Raw genomic sequence first — 21,672 nt, 5'->3', positions numbered from 1 at the left:
CCTTTCTTTTTCACATTATGTTTATTCAATGCTTTCAATTGTTGTTCACATTTAGGCAAGTAATGATTTCCATGAGGCCCATTAAGTCCCCTGATTGGAGCCTCTGTATAAAGTGGCTTTTAAAATTTCCCGTTACATCAAATAAACCAAAAACAACACAATGACGTAAGATAATTTTTTTTTTACAAAATAGCAACTACAAGTAAAATAAATAAATAGACTATAAAACTCAAATAAAAATAATATGTTGCCTACATTGAAAACCTCATTGAGATGCAAAATAACATAGAATGCGAATACATATAAAAAACGACTGCAATAAAAAAGAAAACGAATACAAACTGATGCCAAATCGCGACAATTAGACTCATAATGAAGGCAGACACAGCGTAGACACAAAGAGCCCATATGCATACACATTCACGTCACTAAATGTTTTGTTTCTCTTTCAGTCCAACCTTATTGTATTGGTTTAGAATGTGAGGGCCAATTAAAATACGATCATCTTTTGGCTCATCATATTGTATGTCCATAAGTTTGTGTGCACATTCCCTTGTCATAAGGCTCGTGACCGCGCGGTTAAAATTCAAGCGTGGCGAGAAAAAGCTATCGAGAACGCGCACAAGAGACTTGACGTCACTGAGGCGCCCTGGCTCTCCTGAGCCGCTGGTACTGCTGGCAAAAGATGGGAAAATCAGATAGCCATTTATAGAAATAATAACATAAAATAACCGTTTTGTCTCCCATATCCATTTCACAAAGGACTGAGTTCTGGCATCGATTTGAGCTTCACCAGACAACGAGAAAGGTAGTTTGTTTGAAGAGGTGTTTTTTTTTTGTTTTTTTTTTTTACCACTGGCTATTGTGTTAGCGACAAAAAATGTAGAGATTCTGCTTGACCACAGACGTTGGGATGGACTAGCCTCCATATGTCACAGTGGACTAACGTTTTGCGTAAGCATTTGGTACTTAACCTATTTGGTAGATATTTGCAAGACCCACAGCTATGTAGTCGAGGCTCTAAAAAAAAAGGTAGCTGGAAATGAGACGCCGTGCAGCAGAGGAGAAAAATGGATTTGGTTTGATGGGTGTCTCCACAGTAGAGGCTGTACGGGCTCGTTAAGATTGTGCTAAACGCTTTATTTCTCTGTAAGTGTGTCACATTTGGTCAACGTATATCAATAACTCGTTCAGTGAATTATCTAGCTAGGAATGCTACTAGTTATTATATTTGCTAGAATGAAATTTCAAAGCGGAGAGATTTTTTCTCTTCCTCCCAATGTCCACCATGGACTATCCCCCTTTCCCACCCTTGCTAGTTTTAATCTATAACGTCAGCACATTATAAAAAAAATACTCCAAAACCTGATATTTATTTCTTGGGCAAGTGTAGGAAGTGATTAAGACAAGTTTAAGCTAACCACACGAAAGTACGGTTAACGCGAAGTTAACCGAGAAATTTCAGGTTTTACTGTTAGCCCTGTGTGTTAACGTGACACTAGCAGCTAGCAGGGCCACGGACACTGAAGTTAAACGGTAAACTAAATTTAAAACAGGATCATTTTGTCCTTAATATTCAAAAGCCTAACAGATCATGTCCATCTAAGCTTTGCTTCAGTAGATACTAGTAGTTTGATCCAAACTGTAGCGTTAACGGCTGTTAAAACAACATGAAACAGCATTTTTCTAATGATTATTTTCTCATCTTTAACGATATAAAAACTAAATCACTGGTTTAACAAACAGTTATTCACATATCTCAGTGGTGATTAAGTTTCTGAACCGTTAGTAAAGCAAAACTATCATTACAAGACCGAAAAACTATTGCATGAAATAATTTGCTATTAAAGTATTAGCAGCACTTTGCGCAAAAATTTACTAAAGCAAAATTACTGATTGGGCCTTTTTCATTTCTTTTTAAATATTATTATAGAAAGGTCACACTGAAACAGCATAGTAGTAGCTGCATGACAGCTGGATGTGTATCCTTGTTTGAGCTGCTTTATATGCAAAATTTTCTCAGGAAAACCAAGTGAACCTTAAAGCACAAATCTGTTCAGTTTTGCACCCTTTCCCTTGTCATAAATGTATGTTTTTTTTTAAATGAGATATGGACATTTTAAACATTTGTTGAAACAAAACAGCCTAGGTTTAGAGAGGAAAATAATTATATTGTTGTGCTGGCTTAGTACCACTTTATATAAGACTTAAGAAGAAAACCACTACTTTAATCTTTAACAGTGTGTTGTGCTGTAAGAGCTTGTTATATCATCCACTTTGAAAAATCTTCATATCAAGAATAGACTATGCTGTCCAATCAAAGCAGTAAATTTAAAAGTATAGTATGCCCGTTTGGAGCGGGAGTATAAAGTGACTTGGACTGGAAATTCTCAAAGTACCTCAGCTGTTCTAAGGTACATTAAATTTATTATCTGTACTGCAGGAGGCAATTAACTGTGGAAGTATTTGTCTCATGAGATTTTGATTTGTCCAATTTGACATGTAGTCAGTTTTATTAATCTATAACATGAACCTTTATATGCTATACATGCAGTTACAAGGACTTACTTTGTTTTGTTTACAGATTGGTGTTATAATTCATAACACTGGGAAATTCTCGTAACATCGTCAGCCCATTAAGTGGAGAACAAGTGACATATCATGACTATTGTGCCCAGTGTCTCCAGTTAAAGCAGGACCATCGGCACAAATTCACCCAACTGTTGGAAGGTAGAACCAAAAATCTGCAAGTATATAACCGCTGCTACTTGGAGTCGTACTTCAGATTTTCTCTTAGCGTCCTTCCTCTATAAAGCACAAGATGTACGGTAGTGCCCGCTCTGTTGGCCGAGGGGATGCCAACCATAGTGGAGGAAGAGATGGAGGCAGTGCTAGTAATCAGGGATCTGGTCGATCTCCTCGCCTTCCTCGTTCTCCTCGAATGGGACACCGACGTACCAATAGCACTGGTGGAAGTGGAGGAGGTCCTGGCGGAGCTGGAGGCAAAACTCTTTCCATGGAGAACATCCAGTCTCTAAATGCTGCTTATGCCACCTCAGGACCAATGTACCTGAGTGATAATGAAGTTGCAATAGCAGGCGAACTTATTCCCAAAAGTGGCGGGACAGTGACCACCATGGGGAGACAGAGGGTGACATATGGATCGAGAAGTAGCAGCAGTGGAATTGTAGCTGCTAGCACTCCCAATATTTCCACCACAGTGCCTGCCAATGCTGTGTTGCCAGCAGGCATGATGGCAGGTGATGCTCTAGCTTTTGGGGACCACCACATGGCTTCCACAGTGCCCCATTCTCTAAGGCAGGCTAGAGATAACACCATACTTGACCTGCAGGCCCAACTTAAAGAGGTATTTAACATTTTTTCCACCTTGCAGATTTCCTTGGTAACAAATGAAAACAATATATGAAAAGGTTAACATTATTACATATACTGTAATTATATGGCAATTCATTTACCCTGTTCTCTCAGGTTCTGCGTGAGAATGAGATGTTGCGACGAGAAGTGGAAGTTAAAGAGAGCAAACTCGGTTCCTCAATGAATTCTATCAAGACTTTCTGGAGCCCAGAGTTAAAGAAGGAGCGTGCTCTCAGGAAAGATGAAGCTTCTAAGATCTCTGTTTGGAAGGAACAGTACCGTGTTATTCAAGATGAAGCACAGGTGAACATTTCATTTAAATTTATTCTAATACAACGGATGCCTTGCCTGCAGTTTCCAATCTCATACACTCATTTTTTCTCAGGTTGAATAGAATAATCAAACTGCCTGTATCAAACATGTTTGAGCAGAAAAATGCATTTCATCCAGTGTCAGCTTTATTGCAAGTGTGTTCGCTCTCGTTCTTCCTCTCTGCATAGGTTTGAGGCAGTTTCTGAACATCTAGTTAATCCTCTTATATGCAGCTATATGCTTATGCTTTGTAGATGAAAGGGGCTGTAAAGTCTAATGGCTGCATTATATTTCTATGTTTTAGAAAGTGGTGAAAAGAACAGAAATCCAGCAGTAAGGCTCATTTTAATATGTAGGTTTTTTAACTGCTGCAAAATATTAACAGTTCAGACAAAATCATTGTCACATGCACAGGAACAAAATAGTGGCAGTGAAGAGCAACTTAGAGTTTGAATTTTAGACATTTATGGAGCTAAACAGAAACAGCTAAAATAAACTGGGTGCTTAGTTACACTGAAAGTAGTTATACTGCAAGTCTGTAAACCAGAGTTGACTGCTTTATTTGAAATTTAGTTTTTTAGACTTAACAAGTTTCTTTATAATGAAACAATATAACATTTTGTGCATCTTTTAAAATTTATTAAAGTGTGTCACTCGTCCAAAAGGGTTATTCTTTTCTTTTGCTAGGGGCAGAAAGGCAGGATTTTTATGGACTTCTCATCGCCTGTCACACTGTGCCAGCTATCTGGTTTTTGCTTGTGCTTGCATCTGTGTAGTTAAAGAAGAAAGTTAGTCAAACATTACTAAAATGAAGTGTTGATGTTCTCCTACATAGGTACACTCACCATGTAAAATGTACTCTTCAGTTATGGTAACTGGATGAATGCACTTTAGTCCATTTTAGAAACTGCATTGTAGAACTTGTGTAAATTAGATTTCATTAATGAAGAGAAATCTCTTTGTTTAAGTGTGATTGTTAATGGGTGGGCAGAGCTTCTGCATAATTTGCTGCCTTCACCCCTGCTGACTCACAAAATCACACTCTGGACTAATTCCCAGTAATGCCCCAGTAGTGCAGGGCTAATCAGCGGGTGCTTTAATTTAAAGATGTCTGCTTTCATATGTCTGCTTTCACCTCCCACGCTGGCACACATGCAACAGAAAGCATGGACACATACCCTCTCTTAGAAAAGCATTTGGCTGATTATGGCTTCAGTTAAATTGCATGCCCTCATTGAATGAAGGCCCATCTGAATGTGCATGTTTGAAATTGTATGTTTACATGTGTATAATTTGATTTTTGGCCACAGCCTTTCCAAATCACTTCCACAGGGTATTTATCTCTGCCTTTCTCTGTGATGGCTCTCCCCCTGTGTAACGTTAACTTTAATGCTTAGTAGTGCAAATTGGCTGTCATCTTTCTTGTTCCATAAAAAAAAATCACATGGCTGTGGAATAGTCATCCATTATTTTAATGCTAATTGCTCTTTGCCACATGGATAAAACAACAAATTTGCTAAGATGAGTTTAAGTAGTGAATCATATTCCCTATGTTTTGCGTTCTTTTAGACATCTGACTGTTGTCACTCCTCAGGCAGTGAGGGTGAGAATATGGTAGATGAGTAAGGGAGAAGGTGAATGCGTTCATGATTCTGTGCTTGTCTGTGCATGTATCTGCCTATGGGTATATTGGTGCGATGGGGAGGCGTGGTGGATCGGTGCAGTCACAGCAGTGAGTCAGCCTTAGTCACGGGGTGGAGAGGGTGATAGAAAGGACGATTGGTGAGAGGAGAGGTGAAAGTATAAGAGGGAGGAGATGGAGTTGGAGCAGGGAAGGTAGATAAATAGTGAATCAGGGGGAGAATGGTGTGTTCTGGTTGAAGGGGATGAGGAGAAAGGCAGAGGAAGAAAAGGGAGGGGGCTGGAGGACAGATAGAAACGAAGGCAGACACTGACTTCTCTCTTTGTTCTGTCTTCTGAAAATGCTCACAACTGGTTCAGACCAGAGTGTAACACAGCCTCGTCTCACAGCAGCTATGTCCAAGTGTCCGTTGCGTCAGATGCAACAAACAATGAAACACTATACTCAGCTGATTGTGTTTCACCACTTGTATTTCTTTGGGCCTGAAATGTAACGCTGTGCACAAAGGCGGCCTGTTGTAAATTCATCAGTCAGAATATTCCTGAATTTTTAGTTATGATTAGTGACTGATTTTTAACAATCTGTAAAACAATATCCCGCCAGGAGCCATTCATGTAAACAGGGCTGGCTGCACCCTGTGTATCGTTCCAAATATTGATATATCTTACCTCATGTACCTCTGTATAAGTAACTTTCTCATGAAGACCAGCTAGCAGAGAGCAGAAGAAATGAACATGTCTTATCTGTCTCTAGCATCTCCAGATGACTGTTCAAGCTCTTCAGGATGAGCTGAGGATTCAAAGGGACCTGAATCAGCTGCTCCAGCAAGACCCTGCCAGCCAAGGAAGAGACCTGGCCCTGTCATCTGAACCTACAGAGGAGAACTACCGGCGCCTTCAGGGGGAGCATGAGAGGCAGGCTAAGGAGCTTTTTCTTCTCAGGAAGACGCTGGAGGAGATGGAGCTGAGAATTGACACACAGAAGCAAACCCTGGGAGCCAGGGACGAGTCCATCAAGAAACTTCTGGAGATGTTGCAAAGCAAAGGTAGGTTCACAGGAAAGTGATTTCCCACTTAGTTGGTCCATTTTCCACTGGAAACGAAGGTGCCTGTCATGGTGGAAAGGATTAATAATCATTAATTCAATATCTATAAGGATGCTATAAGTACAATTATGATTTAACTTTGCTTATTGTGCACTCAGCCTTTTTTTTTTTTTTTTTTAATTTTGATTAATTAGAAAACTACAGTTAAGAGGACATAGGGAGTAAATCTGTAGCCATAAATGTACAAAAGCTTACTACAAAAGTCTAAAAATTAACAACACAAAATCATTTAAATATTATAAGTGTATTGATGACACAACAAACATTTATGTTTTAATATGATTGACAATTTATCCTGATTCCGGAAAGCAAAGTGTATGAAATGCAAAGTCAGCATTTATCTTTCATGAACATTTTAGCTCTCAGTTGGGATTTCCATTAATCCATTGAATGTGTCAGTGTGATGTTATATTAACATACTGATACTTTTGGGGTGGTAGTTTGACTAGTTTGAGCCTAGTAACCTTTATTTAACACTTTTAAACGGGGCACAAGTATCAACTACTGCTGTCACATTGAGTCTAATCTTTAGGTTTTTTCCTATTTAAGTTTTAAAATTTTGGGTTGTCCTGCAGTAGATCATCTGACTGGAGCTTCTCTTCTTGATGACAGTAGAGGCAGCAGCTAATTACTCATCACTATCAGTGCAATTAGGAAACTATGTAAGAATCGAAATGAAGTTTATTCCAGCTATTCTGTTACTGTACATGTATAGATGTGCTCTGGCACTGTTTACACACCCTCATCATGTTTGACATGCTAATGAGTTGTAATGGAAATATAATATTTTGTGGTAATAAAACATCCCTGTCACTGATATGTTGGTATGATGTGATTATATGCTTTGATCTTCAAAACACCAGATATGTTGCATTTGAAATTAAGCATTCAGAAAAACTTATTTCATGTTGGATGTGGAATCACAAACCAGAGATTGGCCTTTATCTGAACCATAAAACACTATGTATTATATAGTGTATATATATTACAGTTTAATTTACCCTTACATTTCTTACTGTAATATAATTTGGGGCAGCACTTACCCTTCTTACTTACAAGCAATCTATAGAGTTAAGAAATCCTGTGTAAGAATTGCCACTAGTTCTTCTTATTTAGCCTCAACGAAACCATTATTTAAACAATTGCAACTACTCCCAATTTCTGAGGTCAACAAGTACCAAACAGGGGTTCTTATGTATAAAGTGGTTTGCCTCCGACCTCACTTCCTATTTCTTTTCAGTTATTTTCACTCTAATTGTTACTATCATGCACATTTTGTAAGAATGACTTACACATTCCTTTCTGTAGGACCACTGTTGCTAAATTCTCTTTCCATTATCAAGGTGCGATGCTGTGGAATGACATAAAAAATCTAACAGAATCATGTTCCTCTTTAAATACGTTAGGACCAAGCTCAAAACATCCTTACAGATTAGTTGTCAAATTTAGCAAAATTTGAGTATATTATCATGTGTTTTAACATGTTTCTTTTATTATTATTTTTTTTCCTTTTAATGATTTTATGTATATATGTACAAATGAATCACTACCAGTCTCTGTCTCAGCTTCTGACAGTTAACAAAATGGTTATCATGCATTTCCTTTCCCCCGGTCCTCATCATATTAACAAAGATGATGTGTTTGCTATGTCAGGGCCATCTGCCAAGGCATCAGAGGAAGACCAGGAGAGGACCAGGAGGCTGGCTGATGCAGAGATGCACCGGCATCATCTTGAGAGTTTACTGGACCAGAGAGACAGAGAGATTACAGCACTGAGAGAGGTAAATCCAATATAACCATTGTCATCTTGGTATATTTTACCCAGATATTTCGTATAAATGTACATCTGACCCAACAGGAGCTCCACCGCCGATATGAAGGAACCCCTGAGTCCACCAAAACAAAGGCTCTACAGACTGTTATTGACATGAAGGTGAGTGTTTAAACTGTGTGGGTGTGTGTGTGTGTGGATGTGTGTTTCCATGGTTTGAGTATTATCGTTTGACCCCAGGATGCAAAAATCAACTCAATGGAACGGAGCCTGAGGGATATGGAGGAGGAGCTGCTAATGCTTAAATCCAATGGACTTCTGAGCTGTGAGGAGCGCCAAGAGGAGATGAAACAGATGGAGGTGTACCGCAGTCACACCAAGTTTATGAAGAACAAGGTCAGAAGACGAGTTGATTTTTGTTTGACTCGCTATAATTCCTGCCTCTGCCCTATGCTCATATGACAATACAGGAGGACTCAATTCATTTTCTTTTTCCAATCTTTTTCAGATGGAGCAGGTGAAACAGGACCTCTCAAGGAAAGACACAGAGCTGCTTGGGTTGCAGACCAAACTAGAGACACTAACCAACCAGTTCTCAGACAGCAAACAGCACATTGAAGTTCTCAAAGAGTCCCTCACTGCCAAGGAGCAGCGGGCTGCCATCTTACAAACAGAGGTGTACACATTGGAAAAAGTACAGGGATTACCACATGTTAAGAGAGTTTTTACTTGTCTGTAACTCGATACCTTTTTTTGTCCAGGTTGATGCCTTACGTCTGCGGTTGGAAGAGAAGGAGGCAACTCTGAATAAGAAGAGCAAGCAGATACAAGAAATGTCAGAGGAGAAGGGAACTCTGAATGGAGAAATCCACGACTTAAAGGACATGCTGGAGGTGAAGGAGCGCAAAATTAATGTGTTACAAAAAAAGGTAATGTTGATAAAGAAGCATAAGATTTTCCATAAAGTTTAAGAAGATAAATCCAAAGTGTGGCAACGGGCAACATCAGTTTTGAGTGATGTTTGTTTCTTTTGATGTAAAGATTGAAAACCTGCAGGAGCAACTGAGGGACAAGGAGAAGCAAATGAGCAGCCTGAAGGAGCGAGTCAAGTCCTTGCAGGCAGACACTTCCAACACTGACACTGCTCTCACAACACTGGAGGAGTCTCTTGCAGAAAAGGTAAATCTGCCAAAGTGGTTGGTACCTTTCCAAAGTGGTGTTTGGCATTTCTAGTATTACGGTACATTTGTTGGTTGATGATCTGTGAGAGCATGTTGTGTGACTGCTACCTCTGCAGGAGCGCATCATTGAGCGTCTAAAGGAGCAGCGAGATAGAGACGATCGGGAGAAGACAGAGGAGCTCGACTGCACCAAGAAGGAACTGAAAGAGCTGAAAGAGAGACTGAGCTTACTGCAGGGAGACCTGTCAGACAGAGAGGTGTGAAACGCATCCAGAAAAATACTCTTAACACTGCAATTCTATGAATCTGTGAAGAGTCTGAATCTGTGTGAGTCTGTGAAGCATCATTGTTGGAAATGAACATAGCTTTTTTTTAGTTACTTATCTTATTTATTTTTGGTCTCTTTTTTAATGTCTCATCTGTCATAGATGTGTTTATTTTTTTTATTTTATTATTGTTCTGTTGGGTGGTTGAGCTCAACCACATATGCTTATGTTAATGTATATTTGTATGCAGACTTCTTTGTTGGACCTGAAGGAGCACGCATCATCCCTGGCCTCCTCAGGATTGAAAAAAGACTCCAAACTCAAGACTCTGGAAATTGCCTTCGAGCAGAAGAAGGAGGAGTGCCTCAAACTGGAGAACCAACTAAAGAGAGTGAGATAAATAAATAAAATAAATATATATATATGCGTTCTGTCACTTATTCAGTCTGTGATATTTAACCAGAGATTTGTCCTCCACCAGGCTCAGAATGCAGCACTGGAAGCCCAAGCCAACACTGAGCTGGCCGAGCGCATCAAGAACCTGCAGCAGGAAGTGGCCCGCCACAAAGAGGATTCTGGGAAGGCACAGGCGGAGGTGGACCGCCTTCTTGAGATACTTCGGGAAATGGAGAATGAGAAAAATGACAAGGACAAAAAGATCAGTGAACTGGAGAGGTGGGTTGATGCTAAAATACTGTCTGTAAGGATAACATTTATATAGATGTTATGTGTCTGCTGAAGGTCCACATTTTCCACAAACAAGACAGACACTCATACTCACGCCTACTGTGGATTTAAAACTATTGATTAACTTGGCATACAAGAATCATTCAAATCTTTTACAAGTTCCTGATTGTGGAAGGAAGTGCAGGAACTGCATGCAATTCCAAAGGCTAGGTACAAACCAGGAGCCTTCTTCAGGCAACGGTACTGGCCACCATACCACTGTGCAGCTCTTATTACATAACAGTACTATACAAACCTACTCCATTTTTTTCCCTAATAGCTGATAGATTTGTAAGCTGTTATAAGAAAACCGTAAACCTTAGAGGACTTGAGGAGTTTTGAAGGCTGTTTCAGTATCTGATTGCATTCGCAGCAGTGACTAGCGGAGAGGGTGTCATCAAATGAAACTCACATTTTAACACATATGTTACTTAATTTGGTCCTATGAGGGCTGCAGCCCTGCAGGTTTATAATGTCTGTGCTCCAACACATCTGACTCAAATTGAATAGATCCAACAGCGTATGAAGTTCAGTCCAAATGACTTATTAGTTAAAGCCAGGTGTGTTGAGCAGCCCTTGTAGGACTGAATTGAGTAGCCCTGACATATGCTGTTATTAAACCTCATGAGTATAACAATGATAGTTTAGTACGCCTGTTCATGTGGACACTGCTACCATTGATGTTTTGATGGCTACCATTGATGTTTTGATGCCATCACCATCTACTTTGTGGTGAAATGACAAAGTGAGTTTTGTTAGACCTTACTTACTAATCCTGCGTCAATAGTGGATATTGTGTGTGCACCCTGCTTCTCACCATGGCTTTCACAGGCACCTCTGAATGAAGCCAAGAAGACCATTACTGTAAAAGTGACCAATGACTGTATGTCTTTCGATCAGATATACTGCTGTTTAAGTCTCATCTGAATCTATGAGTTCCCACCTTTCTCCTTTGTTCTTCACATTTGCTCATTTTCTTATGAGTCTGCTTTTCTCTTCACTGCTTTCTTGTCTTTGCTCTGGGAATTTCTGGTCCCACCAGTTTGGCCTCCAGGTTAGTATCTGCTCTTTTCTTTCCCTTTACACCTTTTCTTCTTTGCCCTATTGGCACATTTGCCTCCCTCTTCTTTCACTGCACCTCGTGGTTCTTTAAAGTGTTGGTTATCTCCAAGTAATAGTCTTTCTTTGTCTATCCTCTTGCTCATGTTTCTTTTATTTCACCTTTTTATTTTTCTTTCACCCTGAGCTAAACCTGAGCTTGATTCTGCAGCGTTGTCTAAAATCTTGCCAAACAAAGTCTAAACAGCTAAATTTGTAACTTTTATTTCAAAGAGCAGCTTTTTATGGAATCACAGTTCCCTATGTCCATATGTAATCTGAGAATACCTTTTATTTGGTTCCTGAGACTGTATTTATTAGTTATTATAAGTGATTTATTTATTAGTTAGCTATGACCAGACATCTGCAATTATAAACAATGTTTAATATACAGAGTTTCATCAGTATTTGAAAGAAATTTTTAATTTATGGGCTAGCCATCAGATCAAAGTATTCTATAGCATTGCTGCTGTGGAGAAAAATTACTGTGCACGTCGCTTTAATAATAAGCCTCTCTATTCCTCACTTGGGACCAGACCCTAAAATATATTCAGTACACTAACAACATTACAAAAAAAATCATATTCCTAATTTATTATAGCCATCTGTATAGCTTGGGATGTAAATGGAAAATTACTTGCCACATTGCCTGTATGGTCTGTCCAAGTAAAATACATATTGTCTCAATGGTGTTCCTGTAGGCAAATGAAGGACCAGTCGAAAAAGGTGGCATCGCTGAAGCACAAGGAGCAGGTGGAGAAGAGCAGGAATGCTCGGCTAATGGAGGAGGCCAAGAAGAGAGAGGACAACATGTCAGAATCCTCCCAGCAGGTGAAGGTGAGGCCTGCATGTGAATTTCTTGGACTGCAACTGATTTTCAGAGAATGTTTTCCTGCTTTGTTGAATCAAATGTCTTAACAAAGCAAATATCTGCTGTTATGAAGGACACATTGCGTCAGAAGACCGAGCGCATAGAGGAGCTGGAGGAGGCGCTGAGAGAGAGCGTTCAAATCACTGCTGAGCGAGAGATGGTGCTGGCACAGGAGGAGGCTGCCCGGTCTCTGCAGGAGAAACAGGTACACAACACACACAAACACACACACATGCATGAAAAGGCAATATTTATCAGGAAGAGAACGGCTACAGTACATGTCTACCTAAACCTGTCTATATTCAGATAAAAAAAAACTGCAATTCTGTCTCTTGTCACCTTTTGGCTGCCATTTTGGTGTTCCTCATTCTTTCTTTTCTTGCCTCCTCTTCTCTGGCTCCTCGTCTTTCTCAGTTCTTTCATCTTTGCTTGTCGTTTTCTCTTGTTTTCTTTCTGCAACACAACTGCCTCTCAGAAGCACTCACTCAAACCAATGCATGAGTCCAACCTCGCCCACTTTAAGTGGTCTAAGGTATGAATCCCAGTATGTGTCCTCCATCAGTGAGCAACCAAACTTAGAGGGTGGACACAATAAAAGCAACACGTCTACAATTCATGCAGTCTTATGCAAAAACCCTGCAATATATATAAATATTTAAAAACTTTATTGATTTATGGGGGTTCTGTGTTTGTTATTCAGGCTGCATGTTTTTGTAAAGTGTTTGTGTTGTTTCCAGCCCAAATGGATTTTTTTTACCTGCTGTTTGCTTGTAAAATAACACTCAGAAAATAGTTGTAGCCAATGAATATTTAATTTAATGATTATTTATTTACTCACTTGTTCTGTCAATTGTCATTGAAACATATTTTGATATGAAACAAAGATTGGTCCAGTTTTTAGGCTACGTGAGATCTCATTTGTTATTAGCTCTGGCAGCTTTTCATTCAGTCAGATTAATGCCTGGTCCTGCTCAGACCAATCATAATTGTTTATCCAACAAGAGGAGGGTTCAGTGACTGCAGAGTCCTTTCAGGCACTTATGTAAACAGCTAAAATGACAGCTGCTGATGTTGAAGAGTCTCTGTTGCGCAGCACTGCATCGCGTTCTGTTGCTATGATGGGCTCAAGGTCTTTTCTTTTTGTCCAGAAGATAATGGAAACTGAAAATGAAGTGAGTCTTTCCAGACTAACTAGCAGTCTATTTTTCTGTCAATGCCATGCCAGTGTTCTAGTGACATTTTAAGTAAATAGCAGGTGAATTAAATCCAGTTCTGACGTTTACCCATACCTGTGTTACAATTGATTTGTAGTCCTTCCCAACAGCTCACACGAATTCTGCTGCCCCTCTCTTCCATTAGAGCACTTCACATTGGGAAGTCATTAGTAGTGTCATTTCTTAAAAAAGCCCAAACCTTTCAAAGATGGATTCCATCCACTTTTCTGTATTTATCACTGAATTGTTTTCGTGTGTGTTCCCAGATGGAGGAGCTGCTGGGCGCCATGGAGAAGGTGAAGCAGGAGCTTGAGTCCATGAGGGCCAAGCTGGCCTCTACCCAACAGTCTCTGTGTGAGAAGGAGGCACACCTCACAACCCTGCGAGCTGAGCGGAGGAAACACCTGGAGGAGGTGCTAGAGATGAAGTAAGACACATGCATGCGCACACATACACATAGACAGCAGGATGGCATAGACTCTGGATTATTGATCGCTACCTTAATCTTGTAAAATGTCATCCAATTCTGGCTCTCTCCAGCTGGCATGCTGGTGTTGTGACATAAATAATGAATGATTCTGGAACTGTTTACTGGAGGTGGATAAAAGTCATGTTGTTTAATCTCTAACAGGCAGGAGGCGCTGTTGGCTGCTATCAGTGAGAAGGATGCGAACATCGCATTGCTGGAGTTGTCATCTTCCAAGAAGAAGAAGACCCAGGATGAGGTGGCTTTGCTAAAGCGAGAGAAGGACCGACTGGTTCAACAGCTCAAGCAGCAGGTGGGGAAGAGGAACATGAGACAATATAGTGGTTAGGGGAGTCTAATTCTTTATTGTTGCTTCCTTATGTTGAACCGTAACATCTAGTGTGAAGCAATGGGCACTTAGTATCATGTCACAGTTACAAAATAATCTGATAAATTCCAGTTAATTCAGCAGTCGTAAAACCCTTCAACAAAATCATTTTCATGAAGGGAATATTTAAACTTTTATAGATATTGTTGAGTGTTTTCCTGTAATAGTAATCTTTCTCCAATCAGCCAGTCAGATAACTGATAGCAAGGCCAGCTGGTTGATTCTGTTTCTTGGCCACATACAAATGTTTAAGACATGGAAATATCTTAACTCTGAACACTGAAATCTTTGGCAGAAGTTCTCATTTCAGTGTGGTAATCTTTATAGACTGGGTTAACTGATAATTCAGCAAGTCGACATTAGAAATATTTAAACAAAATTTTTGTTGATGTTGCATGATTTGTCACTTTCTTGACTTTGCTCTTGAAGTAGAAGTTTTCTTGGAGGAAGAGTGCTCTGGCTCAACATTTGTGTTCAACCCATTTTATAGATGTGTGTGGTTTTTGTTATTTCTGCTTCTGACCTTTCTTTTCAGGCTCTGTCTGTCTCCTTCAGCTTAACTCTAGGGTTCCTCTCTGTATGTAATTCACAGACTCAGAACAGGATGAAGCTGATGGCAGACAACTATGAAGATGAGCATCTGAAGACTGCACCTGACCAGACAAATCATAAACCCTCTCCAGATCAGGTAACTAACCATCATCCACTAGACTGCTTTGATAACATCTATATGTCATATAAAGAGTTCCTCTTAAATGTCTAAAAAGAAAGCTTAACTAATGCCAGCTATCTAAAAGAAACTAAAATTCTGTAACACCGCTGCAGTTTTTTTCCTCCCCCCCTCTGGATTGACACTAACCAAATGTTCCTTTCTAATGCGTCGACTGGCTTATCTTGTGGCTAACAGGATGATGAGGAGGGTATTTGGGCATAGCCAGCCTTTTGCCCTCTCCCTCTCTCTCACAGCCATTTTGTTCAAAAGGGTGAGCTTGTATGGAAAGCCAAACCTGTTACTCCTGTCACTGGCATGTTTCATTGGTTTGTGGCTGCTTTCACGTCATTTCACTCTACTCTGATGGGCAATAACAAATTTTGCTGTTTCTTGTGCTTACAAACTCATCCTGTGGTTTATTATGACATTGTGTTATTCACAGGTGTGTGTGTGTGTGTGTGTGTGTTTGCATGTGCAAGCCAAGAGTCTTGTAATTGCAAACTAAAGCATCTTAGCTATGCATGTTTTTGCACTGACGCTAATGATGAGCTGCGCGGTGTAATTGAGAGATGAGTAAGTTACTTTACGCCACGTTTTTTTAACTGCATGAACATAAAAATAAAATATTAATTTATCAACTAAAACTGGTTCTGATGGTGGTGGTGTGATAAGCATGCATGCAGATGATGATGCTTTGTTTTCCTTTTTAATCCAAGTGTTGCATTAGTCTGGTACTTTCATTATGTTTTAGCATTCAGATTGGACCATTATTTATGCGTAACTTGTAGTCTTGTGTATTTTCTTTTTCTCTTTCTTTTTCTATTTGTCTGTATCCTTCATCTCTTCTGCACGCCCCTCCACACTTCAGACGATCCCCCCTCTTTTAGCTTTGTCCCAGAACCGCAGTAAGCTCAAACTCTACATCGCCCACCTGACCGACCTTTGCCATGACCGAGACCCCAGCATCCTCAGTCAGCTCACACCACCTTCTCACTACCACCACAGCGACCCGGAAGACTGGGAGGAAGAGCTTCAGAAGATGAGTGTCGAACAGGTAATAAGAGAGCTTGTCTGATTACATGTTCTCTATTTATATAACACACTGATGCTTATAAAAAGTAGAAGCAGATTTTGTGATGAATCTAAAAGTTTACATTTGAAAGATTCTTGATTTAGATATCAAATGAATGTGTGTTATGTCCCAAGACTGGTCTAAGGGTAAAAAGGAGCAATGCAACTCCAGAAGGTTACCATGAGGACACAATCTTGACAATTTATCTTTCATTTATTGTTTAACAGTGGTTTAATAAACCAGAAAGGCATCATGTCTTCAGGAAGGGCAAAACATTCCCAGCTAAAAATAAAAACCATGAGTAACCTAACCACAAAACATAATGAAATAAACAACTGATACCCTAACTTCAGTTTAAACAAGAGAAAACGAGTTACAAGAAAACAAAAATGGCAACTCTAACATAATCAAAAGTCTAAGACTGATACAGAATTGTGTTTGCAGTGGTAGGCAAGTGGCCAAATGGCCCAGAGGTACAGTTCCACGGTCTTTTTATAGGCCACTTCTGAGCAATGATTGGCCAAAGGGGGCTGCCAGTTAGCAAGAGAGAAGAAGTAAATCCCAGGGAACAGCACAGCACTCATCAACAACTCGGCACATTAGTATAGGGAATGCAGTAATCTGCATTTTTGAGCCAAGTTAGATTTATTTGTTAGGCACCTTTTTTATTTTGTTTTTTTCAACCTTTTCCTCTTAAAAGCAGCTGTTTTCCACAGCATTTGGCTTCATACACAACTTCTGTGTATGAGGAAATTCATGTGACAATCCATTGGAAAGCAGAAATTCTGGATGTATTTTACAATCATAATCAGCAAAAATATGGCATATACTGAAAACATAACGAGCAATCCATTAATATCAAATACCATAATTAGTTTTTTTCATCTCTATGTGCATGTTAAAACACTGAACTTGTTGCATTTAAGGATTACTAATATACTTTTTTTGTTTACACTGTTGCCTCTTCCTTTCATGTAATTCTATACAGTGTAGTGGTGAATTAAAGGCCTTATATGAAACACTTCAGGCAAGCTAGCAGTTTATATATTCTGAATACTATCAGAAAATCTCATTTTAATTTATTCATAGGCCTACAACAGAAAGATCTGATAGAAATGAAATAATTCCTTGAGTTTATTTTTATATAAATGCACAATTTATCACCGCTTTCAAATGCTGAAAAAGTTTTTAAAATGCATGACAAATGTTGGAATATGAAAGAAAAGAGCTTGACTGGGGCAAATGGATGACCAGAACGAAATGTCTCGGGAGCGCTGCTTTAAAAGAGATGGAACAGATTGAATTTACTAACCTTTACTTTTTGCCTTCAGTTGGAGCGGGAGCTGGAGGTGTGTGAGAAGGAGAGCTGTGAGCTGCAGGAGTACGCCAACTCTGTTCTCCAGCAAATTGCAGACTACTGCCCTGATATCCTGGAACAGGTTGTCAATGCGCTGGAGGAGTCATGCTGACAACTCTGACCTCAAACAGAACCAGGCTGAGTCCAGGAGCCCCTACCTCTTCTCAGAACGAAGAAAGACAGCTGGGATGTTATTACTCATCCTGCTAGACTCTTCCTCTTTGTGCCCCTCGTCTACCCTGCAAAAAACTCTCAGGGTTAAAGAGTGCTTTCCTGTCTCGCATGTTGCTCTGAGGACAGACAAAATCAAATTAGGGATGTTCATAAAGTAAATGTGGCGTTTAAATAAATATCAGATTCAGTGCAAAGAACTGAAGTACTCACATTTTACATGGTCATGTCAGGCTGAAAGGGAAATACTGGAGGATATTGGAACATCTTTGTAAACCATCATTTCATGCAGGTACTTGGAGAGAAGGCAGCTATCAGGTTAAAGAAGGAAACTTCTGCACAGTCTCAAAGTGTACTGCCAACCTTCCTCTGCCTCTACAGAGCCTCACTTAGAGCAGGATGCCAGATGAGGCACTGTTATATTCCTCTTAGATTGTCCCACAGACTTTTTGAAGTTTAAAAGGGGCACATGCATCCCTTCCATGGGACAGGAAAGCACTTTTTTTGTCCTGGAGAACTAGGGAGCTGCTACATCTGGAGGGGGCAGAGAGGAGCTGAGTTCAGACAGTAAAGCGCAGAGCCATTTAGATGCTTGTTTTGTATTTATGTCAGTGTTACCTAATGTAGTAACACTTCCTAAATGCCACTTTGTAACCAAACGCATGCTCCTGTAACGTTTCAATGTAGCTAGTATTAGAATGTAGGTACGTTACTGTGTCATCAGTGGCTGGGTCATTGGCATTAGAGGGGGATCAAAGTTCGACCTTTAATCTAAGATCAGATTTTAGTTACTGTGTTCTCAGTGAGAGAGAGGGTAGAAAAAAAACAAACAAAAAAAAAAAAACGTTTATTGTTGACGTTTTCATTTCTAGATGGTTTTGCACAGTGTCCACTTGTTTGAGGTATGCAATGTTTCTTTTGAGAACATTCTCGTGGCCTTGGAGCATGCACAGAGATCAGTACTGGACCTAGCGCAGGGATATTTATTCCTCTGTAAAACTGGTGCTAAGGCAGATGTAAGAATTTAACTGATCGTCATCCAGTCTCATCCAAAGTTTCTATAGATATTACTTAAAGCCCACCTTATCTTTAGTTTATCGACTGAAGAATACTAGCGATACCCTTTATTTCTTGTACTTTCAGATCACTTATAAATGATGCCTCTTGTATTTTTTAAAATCTTCAGGGCTGAGGTTTTTAATTACGAAGTGCATCTACATTTACAGGAACTGAAAGTCACTTTCCAGCAGATTTTGACTTTTTAGATCAGTTTGTAAATAATGTGGTATTTAACACGTACAGTGACAGAATAAAGGTAATTAAGTGGAAGGTGTTGTGCATTCTGTTAAAAAAAAAGCAGCACAGTCGTCTTTTGTGTCTAATTTTGTCCTCAGGACAAAATGTATGTATATGACAGTACTGCCATAACTTGGGGGAAAGTTATGTTCTAAAGATATATATATATATATATAAATAAATATATATATAAATATGATATATAAAATGTTTACTGTATTGATATGCATTGAATGTTTGCACAGAATCTTACAGAGCAAGCTGCTCTAAACAAAATGAGAGTTCGTGTTTTCAGCAGAAACTGGGGAAAGAAGTGTTTAAAAAAAAAAATAAAAGTTGTGTCAAAACAATGTGTGAATTACAAACGTTTCCAAATCGTGACTGTGTGATTGGAGAGTACTTTTCTTGCATTTATTTCTAATTGTCTTTTTTTTAAATAAATATATTTTCACCAAATGGTGATGTATGTAGAATCCAGATTCCTGTCTTGTCTTTACATTTCTTACATGAGTAGTTCTGTTTGTGAGCATGAAGGATAAAAGTCTGCAGCCATCACAGCTTTCCTGCCGTTAGAGGTTAGAGGAAAAGTGGGTTTAGTGACAAAACATCCTGTTTGTCAGACTAACAGACGCATTAGGGGAGGATGTCAGATTGAGAACCAAACACACAGCTGGGGTTGAAGGATGAGAGTCAGTTGCTTCCTTTGGTGCTTCTTTATCAAACTGAGTGGAGACTTGTTGCTTTAACTCCTCAGTGCTAGCTTCAGATAAGTGTTTTATTCCCCTTACTTTGGCTTGTGTCCCTGCCTTTGCCTTAAATGTCTGGTCATTTCATTTTCTTAACTCTGTGGAACACAGATCTGATTAAGGGGCTTCAAGTTAATATCTTTTCATTCTTTTGCATTTATATGAGAAATGTACTGCCTTGTCTGTTCATGTTATGAATCAAACTGTTTAAAAAGAAAGCAAAATAAAAAAATGTTAGTCTTTTGGATTTTGTATGTATGTAAATAAATAATAAGCCGAGTTTTCTTGTGAAGACTTTTTTGTCTTATCTAAGTTCAGTTGTTTTTAAGATCTTAGACTTTTAATTATGTTTGTTTTAAAAAAACAAGTCTGTGGGCGTTCATTTCTTTTTGTTGAATGGAAAACTACACAGACTACAGCAGGGCTACTTAATGAGTCGTGATAGGCTGTTAGATCCATTTAATTTGATTCTGGTGTGTTGAAGCAGGAGTACAAGAATAACTTGCTGGAGTCATAGGGCCCCGAGTTGGCCTGGGACCCCAGACAATGACTGCTTATGAATTAAATGCAGTGACAAACTGTGCCCCTTTAAATTCTGTGATGGTCAATACAGGAAAATGCAACAACATGGTGAGGATTCAACCAGTTGCTGATGGTAGCAGGCCAGCCAGGTTCGTGATTCCAGCAGCCGGCAAAATGTGAAAGTGGAGTTATCCATCAGGAAGCCAGAAAAGAAAGAAGAGAAAGGAGGAAGAGCAGAGGAGAAGAGCAAGAAATAAATGAAGGGCGGAAAGAAAGGAGGACAGAAGGAGAGGAGGAAGGGATTACAGGATGAAGAGGAGCTTCTGCCATGAACACGGCTGTGTAAAAATAAAAAATTTCTCTCACTGAGTTGTTAAAAATGACCTCTTCCAATATGCTAACACTGAAAAAATGGTCAAACATATTTTTTTAAGTACAATTTACTGGACATTTCAGATTTTTTTTATATATGAGGCCCTTCTACTGTCTATTTAATGTACTCTGTAATTAAATTAAATTAAATTTAATTTAATTAAAAAAAAAGATATACTTATTTTCCTAGCTGCACCATCAAGTTCATCTCAAGTTCAAGAGGAAGAAGACATGGGAGACACTGCGTGGGACATGGGAGAGACTACCACGGCCTCAACATCAGCACAAATTGAGTTTGCACCATTTCCCAGCACTTCCACAGCATAAAGCACTACAAGCTCTATAATTACAGCTGATATCCTGCAAAGTTGCCCAGAGTCTTAAGTGATAAAGTTTGCTGTCAAATTGGTAGACAAAGAGACCACTGCAAATACGGAATTTCCCCCAAACTGTGAAAATACCACTCACTTTTGCCTATAGACATTTCACATTGCTGAATATGGGGCCTGTACTAATGTCTAGGTGTTTGACAGTCAGTGATGCACTCTGTACTTCGTGAGTCTGCACCACTTCTCAGCATTGATATTACCTCTACAACACAAGGTACCACAAGCTCTTTAAATGTAGCTGATGACCCTGCGCGGTGGCCAAGAGTCCAAACTAATAGTCTACGCTGTCAAATTGTTAGAAGAGGACCAGTACACGTCACAGACATTGAATTTCCTCTAAAATTCTGAGAATCCACCACAAAAGAGATTTATAGAAGAACCATGAAAAATGGTGATAAAACTCTTTGATTGTGGCTAGTATGCTCTATAAGCACAGACTCAGCATTCTGTTTCCATTTTTGGGAAGTGTGACACTGCCTTAGGAAACTGTGGCTACTGTACTTGGAGGAACTTAACTCATCACTTAAAAGAACACAAATATTCAAAGGGGCATCATGACAAGATGACGAACTGGCATGAGCTTCAGAGACAATATTATATTTACTATTATCTTATTGTTA

General features: G+C 39.4%; 1 protein-coding gene across 4 annotated transcripts; it reads left to right on the top strand.

Moving 5' to 3' along the window:
- Nucleotides 1-631: 631 nt before the first annotated feature.
- Nucleotides 632-20,048, top strand: LOC121647572 (ELKS/Rab6-interacting/CAST family member 1-like). 4 transcript variants are annotated; one of them, XM_041997108.1, is made up of 22 exons: nucleotides 632-669; nucleotides 763-808; nucleotides 2,585-3,367; nucleotides 3,490-3,678; nucleotides 6,083-6,374; nucleotides 8,088-8,215; nucleotides 8,293-8,367; nucleotides 8,446-8,601; nucleotides 8,714-8,881; nucleotides 8,967-9,134; nucleotides 9,247-9,384; nucleotides 9,503-9,643; nucleotides 9,903-10,043; nucleotides 10,134-10,327; nucleotides 11,421-11,432; nucleotides 12,178-12,313; nucleotides 12,421-12,552; nucleotides 13,828-13,988; nucleotides 14,193-14,340; nucleotides 15,008-15,103; nucleotides 15,996-16,181; nucleotides 17,531-20,048. In XM_041997108.1, the coding sequence occupies exons 3-22, from the start codon at nucleotides 2,822-2,824 to the stop codon at nucleotides 17,666-17,668; spliced, it is 3,345 nt and encodes a 1,114-aa protein (XP_041853042.1). In that variant the 5' UTR covers nucleotides 632-669; nucleotides 763-808; nucleotides 2,585-2,821; the 3' UTR covers nucleotides 17,669-20,048. The 4 variants fall into 4 exon arrangements, with proteins under 4 accessions (XP_041853042.1, XP_041853041.1, XP_041853044.1 ...); XM_041997107.1 differs by having other exon boundaries at nucleotides 632-808; XM_041997110.1 differs by lacking the exon at nucleotides 17,531-20,048 and adding an exon at nucleotides 15,323-15,398 and having other exon boundaries at nucleotides 632-808; nucleotides 15,996-16,114.
- The last annotated feature ends 1,624 nt before the right edge of the window (nucleotides 20,049-21,672 follow it).

Source organism: Melanotaenia boesemani, chromosome 10 (genome assembly GCF_017639745.1).
Source record: "Melanotaenia boesemani isolate fMelBoe1 chromosome 10, fMelBoe1.pri, whole genome shotgun sequence".
NCBI lineage: Eukaryota > Metazoa > Chordata > Actinopteri > Atheriniformes > Melanotaeniidae > Melanotaenia > Melanotaenia boesemani.
The sequence above is the reverse complement of the archived record's forward strand: the minus strand, read 5'-3'. Positions and strand labels throughout refer to the sequence as shown.